Source organism: Sinocyclocheilus rhinocerous, unplaced genomic scaffold, assembly GCF_001515625.1.
Source record: "Sinocyclocheilus rhinocerous isolate Xijiao unplaced genomic scaffold, SAMN03320098_v1.1 scaffold450, whole genome shotgun sequence".
In the NCBI taxonomy this organism is placed as follows: Eukaryota; Metazoa; Chordata; class Actinopteri; order Cypriniformes; family Cyprinidae; genus Sinocyclocheilus; species Sinocyclocheilus rhinocerous.
In genome coordinates this window covers 787,918-800,871 of record NW_015653457.1, presented here as the reverse complement: position 1 = coordinate 800,871, position 12,954 = coordinate 787,918, and the positions used below count along the sequence as shown (strand labels likewise).

Here is a 12,954-nt window from a genome sequence, read left to right as displayed (position 1 = left end):
CGTCGATTTTTACAAAGCTCATCGTTCTGAAAAGCGAGGTGTGCTCTGATTGGCCAGCTATCCAGTGCGTTGTGATTGGCCGAATACCTCAAGCGTGTGACGGAAATGTTACGCCCCTTACCATACTGTGATTATGTGTCCCGGCGCGATGAGACAACACCAATAAAACCCATTACAAACGAGCCATTTGTTGCATCCAGTGGGGACATCATTGCTGATTATAATGACTTATACTGTCTTTTTACGCGTTGCATTGCGTTGCGTATCGCGCCACGTAAACATAAAACCATGTCTGCATTTGTGACAATGTGAAAATGTGCTGCACACATCTGAATATTTGGGTTGAACTGTTCTGGAACAGTGTTGTAAATACAACTTTACCACTGATTTGTAGTTGTGTCCTCTTTTGAAAGGCCACACAAAGTAGTTACGCTTTCACAACGAAACACACAGCGCCTTCACGACATGGCGGCGGCGGCAGCAGCAATACTACAGCGAGAATAAAAGTTACGTCTTCTTTCTTTGCGTAAACATTTGGGCGGTGTTATGCAAATCTTCCCACACAGTGACGTTGACATGTGGGGGCGTGTTTAAACGAGGCGTTTTAGGAGGGTGTGGACAAGTCTTAACTTTTATAAAGAATATCTCTTTGGGTTTGAGACTTTAGTCTTTGCAACTTTAGGGATCTTATCTATGCACAGACAGCTTGTAAAACTCCAAAGAGAAAAGAAAATTTGAAATAGCATCACATGACCCCTTTAAGTCATCATCATGTGCTCAAGTAGAAGCCACTAGGGACATGAGGAAAAAACATGGTGGACATCAACATCCATGAAAGCACAGGAGGTTGTGGGTCTTTGGGACAGGCTGAGATATTAACCCATGACAGAACTAGTAAGCATAAGTGTAGTAAGTCTAATGCCAAATAATATTACGTGTCAGTGCTTTACTAATGTTTACATTTAGCTACTCAGACTGTCACGTTCTCTCTCTTCATAGAAGTGGTCTTTAATTATCAAAGAAAGGCCTCCACCTAGTGGAGAGGAAGGACGGTGACAATGAGAGTGCTTGTTTCGTCGTTGAAAAGAGGAAGTGTATTTTATATTTGTATAAAGTCTTTTTGAACAAAACCGAGACTTTGTTACGTTTAAAGCTATAATAGTGCAACATGTAATATTTGTACTTACTTTTTACTAAGTGTCGTCCGATATTGATCCTGTCAGAAAGTGCTTGAGCAGCTCACATTTCAGAAACGACAAATGTGTTTGCGCTGGTCTTTTTGGCACCAATTATTTTCCATTCAGTTTATTCATTTTGCGTTGTAGATTGCTTTTTAACGAAATTAATTTCAGGAAAAAAAATATTCTTACATAAATAGTAGGCTAATTTTAGCAGACAGCTATTGTTAAAAAACAGATTGAAACAGAGAGTAAGGACTTATTTGTGAGGCAAATGTATTTAAACACAGTTTTATTTATAATGTAGTCACAGCTAAAGCAGTGCTCTTCAACCTTGACTATTCTAACGATAAATCATGGCCTTTCAGGCCTTATCCCAGATAGCACACATACGTCTGCAAGATGTCTGTCAAAGATCGCTTCACCTGGAAAGCATCTGCTGTGTACAAGCATCTGATAGACGTCTTTAAGATGTCAGTTTTACATACATTCGAAATCATAAACATCTTAGACATTTTCTAAACGTCTATTTGACACCTGATAGGAAACGTCCTATAGACATATTGCAGATGAGCACTGTAAAAATGTCTTGCAGATCTATGTCAAATAGACATCTCCTTGATGTATGTGTGCTATCAGGGATTAGTGTTATTTGTTGTTATTTTATGTACTAGATTGCATTTTTCAGCGAAATCCATTTCAAGAAAAATATTCTGCTTCAATAATCATTTTAGCAGACAGATACAGTTTAAAAACAGTAAAAACATGTATTCAAGGACTACAAATTTTATTTATCACGTAGTCACAGCTGAAGGGTTAACCTAGCAATGCTTATTATTCTTGACTATGTTAACAATAAAACATAGCCATTCATCGTTTTAATGCTAACAAACAGAAATGTTATACAATTATACAAAAGTAATAGAGTTTTGTATAACAAAACAGATTTCTTGTGTGACCATTTATTCAGACATTCCCCATTAAAACATCAGCATACACTAAACATCACAGAAAGGTTGTTTAAAAACAGTAAAAACATGTATTCAAGGACTACAAATTTTATTTATCACGTAGTCACAGCTGAAGGGTTAACCTAGCAATGCTTATTATTCTTGACTATGTTAACAATAAAACATAGCCATTCATCGTTTTAATGCTAACAAACAGAAATGTTATACAATTATACAAAAGTAATAGAGTTTTGTATAACAAAGATTTCTTGTGTGACCATTTATTCAGACATTCCCCATTAAAACATCAGCATACACCAAACATCACAGAAAGGTTAAGATGTCATCCTCAGGCTGAGATTCTGAAAGCTTCATTTTAAATCCATAATTTTACAGGATTGCAATTAGTTTAATTCTGATGTGCCTCAGCAATTAATCTGAGCAGACTGGAGATGGTGTGGAGTTATTGGAGAAGTCCTCTGCTGGGTGTGCGCGCTTCTTTCTTGTACTCCTTTCATACTTCTCGTCTTTGGCCTTAAAGTAGAATAGAAATACAAGATCGTCTGCCTGGATGAAAACAACCCATTTGTACTGGAAATTTTCATTGGTGAATATTCTTAACTTGACTGATGCATCCAAACAAGCTAGTGATGCTTTAAAAAGACACTGAGTTGAAATTACAAAGTTCAGCTCTTAAAACTAGCAGAAAGACATTGGGTACATGTAGTACTCCTAGACTCTATGATGGATTTAAATTTTGAATATGGCTTGAAATTTCTGTTAATACACACCAAGTGTACACTAAAACAATCCCAAGACTGCTGCATTCTATGGTCTTCGGGTGAACATCTTCTTCAGTTTAGAGAAAAATCCCCCTTCCTCTTTCTCTGGCTCTTCCTCTCTGCTCTGCCCTGATTCTGAGGTCTGTCCGGCTTGAGAACTACCTGAATAAAACACAGATTTAGTAAAACAGCTGAAGGAAATTAAGTTTGAGGTAAATGATTACTTCGCATTGATGTTATCTTTGTGTGTATAAAGGTGCGTGTTGATTTACCTTTGGCTGGTCTGGTTACTCCAGTAACAGTTCCTTCCACATCCATCTCATCCTCTGCATAACTTAAGAGCAGCATTCTCTGCCTGTTTGTCAGTTTCCTGTAAATGATCCATGAGGTTCATTAGACAAACTCACGCTGGATGTGCATATATGCGCACATGTGTCTGCGAATGCCTCTTACTTAGGAATTTTGATTTTGATATATACATAATGATCTCCATAACCGAAGCTATTAATGCGTGGGATGCCTTTTCCTGCCAGTCTGATCTTCTGGTCTGTCTGAATGCCTGGAGGAATCTGCAGGAAACACATTTCCTTTTAGTCATATTATACTGTGCCAAGGCACAATAAAAGTCCTTTTATTTTCTAACCGCAATGTCGATGGTGCTGTACAGGCCCTGTGCTCTGGCTGCTCCTCCTAGAATCGCCTGCGCTACTGAAATCATCACATCTGAGTGGATATCAGCACCATCACGACGAAACACTGGACTCCTCAGGACCTGCAACACAGGAAGTGAGATACACACACATAAGCTGCTTGGAATAAAATAAGACAGAAAACAATACGTGCAGTGAAAAAATGAGAAATTAACAATTAGCAATTTAATATGACTCATTTACGGAAAAAATATTACCCTAGTGTACATTAAAATAAGTGTAAATCAAATAATAATAATAAAAGATAGTAATAAAAGGCAGTGTAAAATTAAAAATTAACAATTAGCAAATTTAATATATAGAAATAAATTACAAAAATAATATTATATAAGAGTTACTAAAAGGTAAAAGTAGTATAATAAAAAATGAAATAAAATACAACACTAGTGTAAATTAAAATTAGGTTAAAGTAAAATAAAAGATAATATATAGTGTAAAATGTAGAAATGAACAATTAGCTAATTTAATAAATAGGAATTATTTCATGTTTTCTTTGTAAGTTAGAATTATTAAAAGGTACAGATGAAGTAAAATAATAGAGAAAGTAAACAAATAACATTTAAAAAAATACTGTAAATAAAAAACAAGTATATAGTGTAAAATGTAGAAATGAACAATTAGCTAATTTAATAAATAGGAATTATTTCATGTTTTCTTTGTAAGTTAGAATTATTAAAAGGTACAGATGAAGTAAAATAACAATAGAGAAAGTAAACAAATAACATTTAAAAAAATACTGTAAATAAAAAACAAGTAAAATAAAAATAAAATATAGTAATAAAAGCAATGTAAAATTAGAAATTAAGAATTAGCTAATTTAATAAACAGGCATACATAATGAAAAATATAAAAAACACTACTGTAAATAAAAAAACAAATGTTAAATAAAAATTATAAAAATAAAATAAATAGGAATAAATAAATTTAATAAATAGGAATACATTTTGAGGATAACACTAATTAAGAGTTACTATGTAAAAGTCGTAGTAAAGATGAATAAATATATAAGACTAAATATGCAATAAATATTCATAATATGATTAAAATCATAATCATCATAATATGATAAATAATCATACTGTGCCCCCCAAAAAGTATGTGGACACTTAAGACATGCATTTAAAAAAAACAAACAAAAAAAAAATTACAAAAATATTTCAAAGAGCCTGCCATTTTAAATAAGCTATTTTAATGAAATATATCACATGCACACTTTTCAAGAGAAGCATTTGATAAAAATAAGTTTGTTAGATTTTAAATTCATAAAAATTATAGATACACTGTTCAAAATTGGACCCCTTTCTTTGTGGAACATCCATATTTCATATGATTTTTAAGTGTGATGTTGAGTGTCCAAATATTTTTGGGACCTTCTTTAGATAATGGGCATTGGAGGTTCTATCTGGAAAGAAAAACTCACCCTGAATGTGATGTAAATGTATTTCTTCCCGACTGGCACCTTAACTGTCTGTCCATCTTCTATACCTGTAACACGTCGACAACTGTCAGTCAGTCTCTCATACGCTCACCTCAGTTCACTCTCTGCACCAATGCAGCTAGAATATACAGTCAGTCATGGACACACACCTGCAGGCACAGGTACCATGACGGTCTGTTTCTGTTTGGTTTGTCCAGTTCCTCGGCACATAATGCAAGGTGTGATGATGATAGAGCCCCGCCCACCACACCGCCTACACGTGGAGCGCATCATAAACGGACCAGTGTTTATAGACTCCTGCATAAAAGAGTAAACTATGCAAAAAATGTAAAGACGATAAGCATGGTTGCTAATACCATTGCTATGGCGTCCTCACTATGCCTGTTCCATTGCAGTAGTGACAATGTGACACTTTAGTTCCCGGTTCATGAGCTTTTCCGTCACAGCGTGGACAGGCGTCATCTATGTTGACTGTTATCTCCTTATTCACGCCCTTGGCAGCTTGTGAGAACGTCAGCTCCATCACAAACTACGGAGAGAGAGAGAGGATTCAGATGGTGGGAGTTTAAAGAGGAACAAACACAATTGAGGGACATTCATCACTGTCTCTCTCACTTCAGGTGCCTGTTCGAACATGGAGTTGAGGTCGCCGAAGCCACGCCCCCCTGCGAACTCTCCAAAGATCTTCCTGAACAGCTCTTCAGGGTCCACGGTGGCCCCGCCTCTCCAGTACTGCTGCTGCCCCGCCCCACTCCCGCCCGGACCGGCAGAACCGTACGTGTCATACTGCTTCCTCTTCAGCTCATCACTGAGGGTCTATACATACAGAACAGCATAAAACACACCTTATTTAAACCCTAGTGAATTTCAAGGAAAAAAAAAAAGTACACATTCAGTACATCAGTACATGTTTTCTTTAAAGAAATTAATAATTGTATTCAGCAAGGATGCATTAAATTGATTCATAATATCTTTAAAAAACATATAATGTTACAAAAGCTTCATGTTTTAAATAAATGCTTTCTATTCATAAAAATATTTGGAAAAAATAAAATAAAATAATGGTTTCCACAAAAATGTTTTTAATATTAAAAATGTTTACTGAGCATCAAATCAGCATATTAGAATGATTTCTGGAGGATCATGTGACACTGAAGACTGGAGTAATGATGCTGAAAATTCAGCTTGGCATCACAGGAATACTAAAAATAAGCTTAATTTTTCTTTATGCAAAAAAAAAAAACCTAAAACCATACCAGAGCAATGCAATGCAATGCATGACATTTAGAGTAAAAATGAATGTTAATCTTCCTCACCTCATAGGCTTCTGCCAGCTTGGCAAACTTCTCTTTTGCATCAGGGCCATCTGGGTTCGTGTCTGGATGGTATTTCTTGGCCAGCTGAGTGAAAATACTTCCAGTGTTAAACTCCCAGTGAACCATCCTTAAAAATATGAAATTTATGTAACATGGGTTGTCAAACCTGGTAGTAGGCTTTCTTAATCTCTTTCTGAGAAGCAGTCCGAGGAACCCCCAAAACGTCATAGTAGTCCTGCTGATAGCACCCAGAAGTAGTGTGGAAAAAATGAGAGCTGAAAACACTGTGGCTTCTCAACACTGCAAAACACAAACACATAATCAACATTAACATAGGACAAATATTTCTTATACTAATTTTATTAGTCGTTGCACAACAGAGGCATATGAAATGTCAGTCAGTGGAGATTTTTCAGCGATTCTTTCTGCAGTTTACATCATTACGCCAGTAGGTGGCGACAGGTGTTTTATGAGTGACTAATTTTTCTGAAACATTTTAGACGTTCGTCTAACTTTTTTAAATGTTACTAATCAGATCGTTCCAAAAATTAGCATTTCCATAAAGTTTGCAAATAGAACATTCACATAACCTAAAGTGAATGTTAAAACCTAAAGTTTGTTAAACATTGATTTATTTATTTACTGGACGTTTTGAGCGTTCATGAAATGTTCAGAAATGACGTTTTCATAACCTAATAAAACATTAGCAAAACGTTCTTAGAACATATTTTTGTTAGCTGGAATCCTATTCAGAATTCAACGACTATCATTCAAAAAACGAAACGAGTCTTTATGATAGAATCATCGAATCATGTACGAAATCAATTCGTTCAAAACTAACGCCCGCCGTTGTGTATTCAGCTGTAAATCCATGTGTGCCTACGCCAAGTTACCCACATTCACGGTAGTGACAGTAACTATTATTGTTACCATGGTACATTTTTATAAGGACACTTTACTTCTATTGGCAATTATGTTAGTCAGTTGCATCATCTCTTTCAACCTTTCTAATATCACTGACATAATGGACAAATACGTGCACTACAGTGTGATATGTCATAGCTGATGTACAAATGCAAAATAAAAAGCTTGTTCTATTAACAGAGTTCTTATAACTACTTTGATCACATAACCAGCTCACCTGGTACCCTGTTCAATGTCACACCTCCTCTGTGCCTCCAGCAGCTTAAATTACCCCCCTTCACATAACTGCGAATCCAACATATCCTCAGAGCCGCAATATCTGCGTGTCTAAAGGATTTTAAAAGCACACAGGTGCTACGAAGTCCAGGTAAACCGCTTGACAGCCAGCGTGCGGTAGAGCGAGCCCTGGAGGCTGCCATGTTTACATCGCTCTACGGGCCGGCTGTGCACTGCGCATGCGCATGGACTGTGTTTTCATTTACACCTGCTTTTGCGGCTTTTCACCACTAGATGGCGCGATATGAACACCGTTTGTGGAGTGATCGCAGACGACAAAAGGTTTGATATTTTGTATGTACTTCAACATTAAATGCAAACACTAACTACATTAACCCTATAAATCCGAATGTATCATAATACACACAATTCTAAGGTCTCTAAATTGTTAACATGATTAAAACATGAAAAACCTGTTACCTGCATGCACAATATACTAGCCTACATGTCTTTTGTCATCTAATTGATAGTTTACACATTTTTAAAGGCCGTAAATGGCCATTTAGAATAATTATAAAAACTTCACCTACGTGTCTTTTTGCCATGAAATCTTTATTAAAATAAATGCATAAAAACTTTTATATTGCTAGTAATATTTCAAGATAAACACTGACTGAACTGCAAACAACTTTTGGTTTGCTTGATTACCGGTAGGCCTAATTTCCTGTAAGCCTTTATTATTATATATATTTTTTTTTTGAAAAATTACGTAAAAATGTGTGTATCAAATATGAAACCTCAGGCTTTTGGGGAATGTTAATTTGTACACCCTTTAATCATCATCGTATTAGATTGCATGTTTTTGCCCTTCACAATAAAAACTACAGAGCTTAAGCAAATATCATTATACTAACACTTATTATTGGAATATATAGAGTGACAACTGATATTTATATGCATTTTATGTAAGTAGTCTGCTATACTGCTATAAAGATCTCACTGATTTACATTACAAGTTATCTGAATTTAAAATTACTTTTTGGCCATTTAAATCAGCATCTGCATAAAAAACGGCATATTTTTGCTTAGTTTGGGTTGGGCCTCTGAATAAAATTGAGATGTTTTTTTCGTCTTGGGAGTATGAGCTCCATATTCTCATTTATCATGCTATATGTATAAAATATGATATTCAACAAGAAAAAAAAAAACACATGAAGATTTTTTTATGTGTAAAGGTTAAATAAACTGTTCCATTAAAAGTAGATTTTTCTGGCTATTGTTTCATATATCAGGCTCCATATATATACAGGGTTAAAATAAATATATGTAAATACTACAGTACATGCAAAACCCGTTTTATAGCCACCAGGAGGATCTATATATAGATTTACAATATATGTCATCATGTGCAATTTAAACTCATCATGTAATATAACCTGGGAATCTAAACTACTCATTTTCCCTTAGCAGGGAAATCAAGACCAGAACCAAGACTAAACCCCCTGAGGCCCAGACCAAGACCTCAAGACCATCAAGACCTCTCAAGATATGTATCATCTTAACAGTAATGACTTTATTTGTCTTTAAGTATTTAAACATTTCTTTCCCACTGGACAGATTGGAAATCTGCTGCCATAAGTGGCACAGTCAGCTAGTTAAAACTAGCATTTTAAGAGTCCTGAGGTTTCTTGAGGAGGGAAAATGATATTTTGAACATAAACTCCACAATTTCCACAAGTGGCAAGTGTGGTCTAACCCTGGCTCTCTTTAATACGGAGCAGTGCGGTGATGTGGCGAATGGGGTTTGGACGGCACCGAGACCCCCTGGTGATGATGTCATAATGACTGTGGCTGATGTCATGATGAGGCTGGTTGCTGGTTGGACGCAGAGGCTTGTATGTGTGGTGAGTTTAATCGCTATCTCTTATGCCACCTCCGCAGGCAGTAATACGCCTGTTTCTGTGAGAAACAGATGTTTTATTTGAAATAGAGAATAGTCTCTGTTTGCCTATGTCATCTCTGGGAACCCTGAAAGAGATGTGTTTTTGTTTTTTTTTTAAAGTATGAAAACTCCACTGAGATAATTATGTATATTAAATGCATGTACACAGTTTCTTTGAGTGGGCAGAGGTTCAGACCCAGGCATAGTCCATCTCATCCTTCTCTTTTAACGCACAGTAAAAGTTAACAATCCCCACTCACCCTCAGTATTACAAACATGGCTAACATCTGTGTTGAATTAAGAAAATCCCAGTGCTGTACGGCTCTCAACTGCTTTCAGTTCCCTTTCGTGGAACTTCGAACTGCGTCCTCTAGGGGTCGCTATGGGGAACGCCTCGTCGTGACCCGTGTCTGAAGCCTACATTGAAAAAACAACAACTTGTTTGGCCGGCGACAGCCATGACGTCACTACCGCCATAGCGACCCCTAGAGGACACAGTGTCTCGTTCCCCTCAGGGAACCATGGTTACACAAGTAACCCGAGACGTTATTCCCCTGTGCTCTTTCACACACGTAGACACTCGCTTACTGTTGCACAGTACGACGATCTTCACGTGACGTGCCTCAGATAGACACAGCAATGAATTGCTAACATTGCTAATGGCTAAAATAATAGCACAATCATGTGAAAAGGAAGTGCGCTTAATTGTATTGGATGTGCACTTGTAGTGTACTTCAAATCTTAAAAGTATATTTAAAAGAAAAAATGTACTTGCAGATAATATAATATTAATGACATAAAAGGCCACTTAAGTGTACTTAAAGAGAGAACACTTTAATGACTGTATTTCTTAACACAAGTACACTTTCAAAAAGTTAATTGTATTAATGTAAAATTAAAAGTTTAAAAGCTTAAAGCACATTCTAAACCATTGTTTTAAAAATCTTTTGTCGTGCTTTAATGAAGTACACTTGTTTTGATGTGTTGCTAATCACATGCAATGTCCTTGATTATAATTTTAACTATAGTGTGTTATTCGATATTACATATAAAGTTAATATATTTTAAATGTACTGAATTGCACCTTCGTCGTTAGAAATGTGAAAATACAAATACATTTAATTAAATTATGTAAAAGCTTTCAAATAAAAATGACATTAGAATATATATTAGTATAATGCTAGTCAGTATATTGAATAGTACACATTAACCATATTTCAAAGGCGTAATTATAGCATAGAAGTAATTATGAAATTACATATAAATATGTACTTCTTTACATATAAAATTACATATAAAATCCTACTTAAGTGGGTCAAAAAACACTGTAAAGTTCAGCAAATTGTATTTAATATAAATTTTATCTATGATACATTTTAATTTAATTGCAGTTAATATGCAATTAAGTTTTCAAAAACATTACATTCAGTTCACACTTATATTGCTTTAGAGTATAGGCCTATTATTTCCTTTTTTTTTTTAAAGTATGCTGAAGTGTTTTTTTGCCCGTTTCATCATCCACCATGCCTGAGTATTTAGAAAAGTAATAGCACAGTAAACTCCTTAACAAGCTGCACAATTTAAGATATCATTTATGTCCGTAGCACAAATGGTGTGATATATGTTATGCACCAAGGTTAAATACTTTTTGTCCAAATATCTGACTCGAGTATAAAGACTAGTAATAGTGATAACTGTGTTTGCAACCATGCATAACAGTGAATGCTGTGTGAGCACAAATATGCAATGCGCCCAACCTCATCTAAAAATGCCCTTCAGCTAAAACATGTGATTTATTTGTGGAGCAGGACAGATTGACAGTTGGCTATGATCAGAAGCTGGTGTGGTAAAGCGGTCACAAAGGAACTTTATTGCGGTAATTGCGTTTCTAGTGTGCCAGGCAAGAGCGGGTATATGTGGGAGCCGAGAGGAGCTTGTGAGCTTTCATTAAAATGAGCCCCAAAACTCATTAAAGACCAAGGCATGGTGTTCTTTCACAAGATTATATGCTTGTTCCTTAAACATTGGGCTTTATTATATGTGCTTAAAGCTGAATCATTGTTTGCTCTGTGTGTGTGTGTGTGTGTGTGTGTATGTGTGAATGAATGCATTTCTGATATTCACTTGTATCCACAGTGTATATATGGTGTAGGGGAGGTTGTTTACGCTTGACCCATGGTAGTTAGGTAGCATCTGGTGTTGCTATAGTCCCATAATTCTGGCTAAGAACCGCCCACTTTGACAGGAAAAGACCTTTGAACTGACATTTACGTGACCAACCACAGTTTGTTTAGTTCTTATGTGCCGTGGACTAGTTGATACCACAAAATTGTGGGCTAAAAAAAGTGAACTATAGTACAGATAGTAACTGTTGATTTTTTTTGTGTGCAATACGCATTAAACTGTGAGTGAACAGTGCCATGAGTGTCCTGAGAAGGAAAGAATCAGAAAGAAAAAAGAGAGAAAGAGGGAGGCGGTGTGGTCATGGAGAAATGAAGGGAGATGCGATCCCAGAGAAGTCACAAATGATAGACAGCACAGCAGGCAAACCTTAATCATAGAGTACATCCCTAACCTCTCAACGTCCATAAAATGGGATTTTCGCAGGCCAAATAACTACAGTCTTGCGGCATGTGTGTGTGTGTGAATCTGTTTCCCATTACTCCCATTTCCCCTCATTCCCAGTTCCAATACTCTTATTGGCTCTGATCACTGCCACATGCAGGTCGAGGGGCAGTAAGAGTAGGGATCAAAGTTCGGAGGTCAGAGGGATGTTGCTCGTTTTCAAGAATTAACCATAATTCAGCATTAGCTATTTCGTAGATTATGTCCTTTCCAACCAGGCCCACACATCGCCCCTGCTTTAAAAACAGGGATTGAGTTACTGAGCATGTGTTTATGTACTACAGGAACACATAAAGCTGGGCACCAACCTGATTTAGGGTCACTTTATAATAACTTGATTTGTGTTGGTGATGATCCTGAAGGAAGTAGGTTAGGTATGGCAGGGTTAAAGTCTTTTGAATGAGTAAAATAACATGAGACTGAGCGGTGAGCAAGGCAGGCATTCAAAATGTGCAGAGTTAGGGTTTCTCCTCGACCAGGTCTGGAGAACATTCCTCTAAACAAAAGATGAAGGGGTCACACTATGGTTCAGGCATCAGTAGTTGAGCTTCTTTGCCTTCCTTGTCTCAGATATCCACCTTACCATTCTGATGACCTTGACATAGCCAAGTAGGACATATTCCTGGATCAACATCCATAGAACAACATTCCTTAAACCAAAGGTGTTCATTCTTACTCTTGGAGATCTACCTTGATGCAGAGTTTATGTTTTAAATGAACCCCAAAGTCTTGATCATCTGAAAAGAGCAAGATTGAACCACCCTGGCTATGAAACAATCCAATTTTAGGGATACAAAAAGAGATAGGGTTACAGTCATGGGCGAGAAAGGTCTGTTGTCAACAGTGTATAGATATATGAAGCTCACACAGAAG

At 36.4% G+C, this 12,954-nt stretch overlaps 1 protein-coding gene across 3 annotated transcripts; it reads right to left on the bottom strand.

Annotated features, from left to right (window-relative positions):
- Positions 1 to 2,576: 2,576 nt before the first annotated feature.
- Positions 2,577 to 7,809, bottom strand: LOC107715716 (dnaJ homolog subfamily A member 3, mitochondrial-like). 3 transcript variants are annotated; one of them, XR_001637137.1, is made up of 12 exons: positions 7,516 to 7,807; positions 6,541 to 6,674; positions 6,375 to 6,458; positions 5,674 to 5,874; positions 5,435 to 5,587; positions 5,208 to 5,355; positions 5,041 to 5,105; positions 3,554 to 3,682; positions 3,364 to 3,479; positions 3,183 to 3,280; positions 2,920 to 3,068; positions 2,577 to 2,662 (listed from the first exon to the last, which is right to left on the bottom strand). XR_001637137.1 is itself a non-coding variant. In XM_016521897.1 (12 exons), the coding sequence occupies exons 1-11, from the start codon at positions 7,715 to 7,717 to the stop codon at positions 2,957 to 2,959; spliced, it is 1,446 nt and encodes a 481-aa protein (XP_016377383.1). In that variant the 5' UTR covers positions 7,718 to 7,803; the 3' UTR covers positions 2,577 to 2,662; positions 2,920 to 2,956. The 3 variants fall into 3 exon arrangements, 2 of the variants coding, with proteins under 2 accessions (XP_016377383.1, XP_016377384.1); XM_016521897.1 differs by having other exon boundaries at positions 2,920 to 3,072; positions 7,516 to 7,803; XM_016521898.1 differs by lacking the exon at positions 2,920 to 3,068 and having other exon boundaries at positions 2,619 to 2,662; positions 7,516 to 7,809.
- Between the last annotated feature and the right edge of the window lie 5,145 nt (positions 7,810 to 12,954).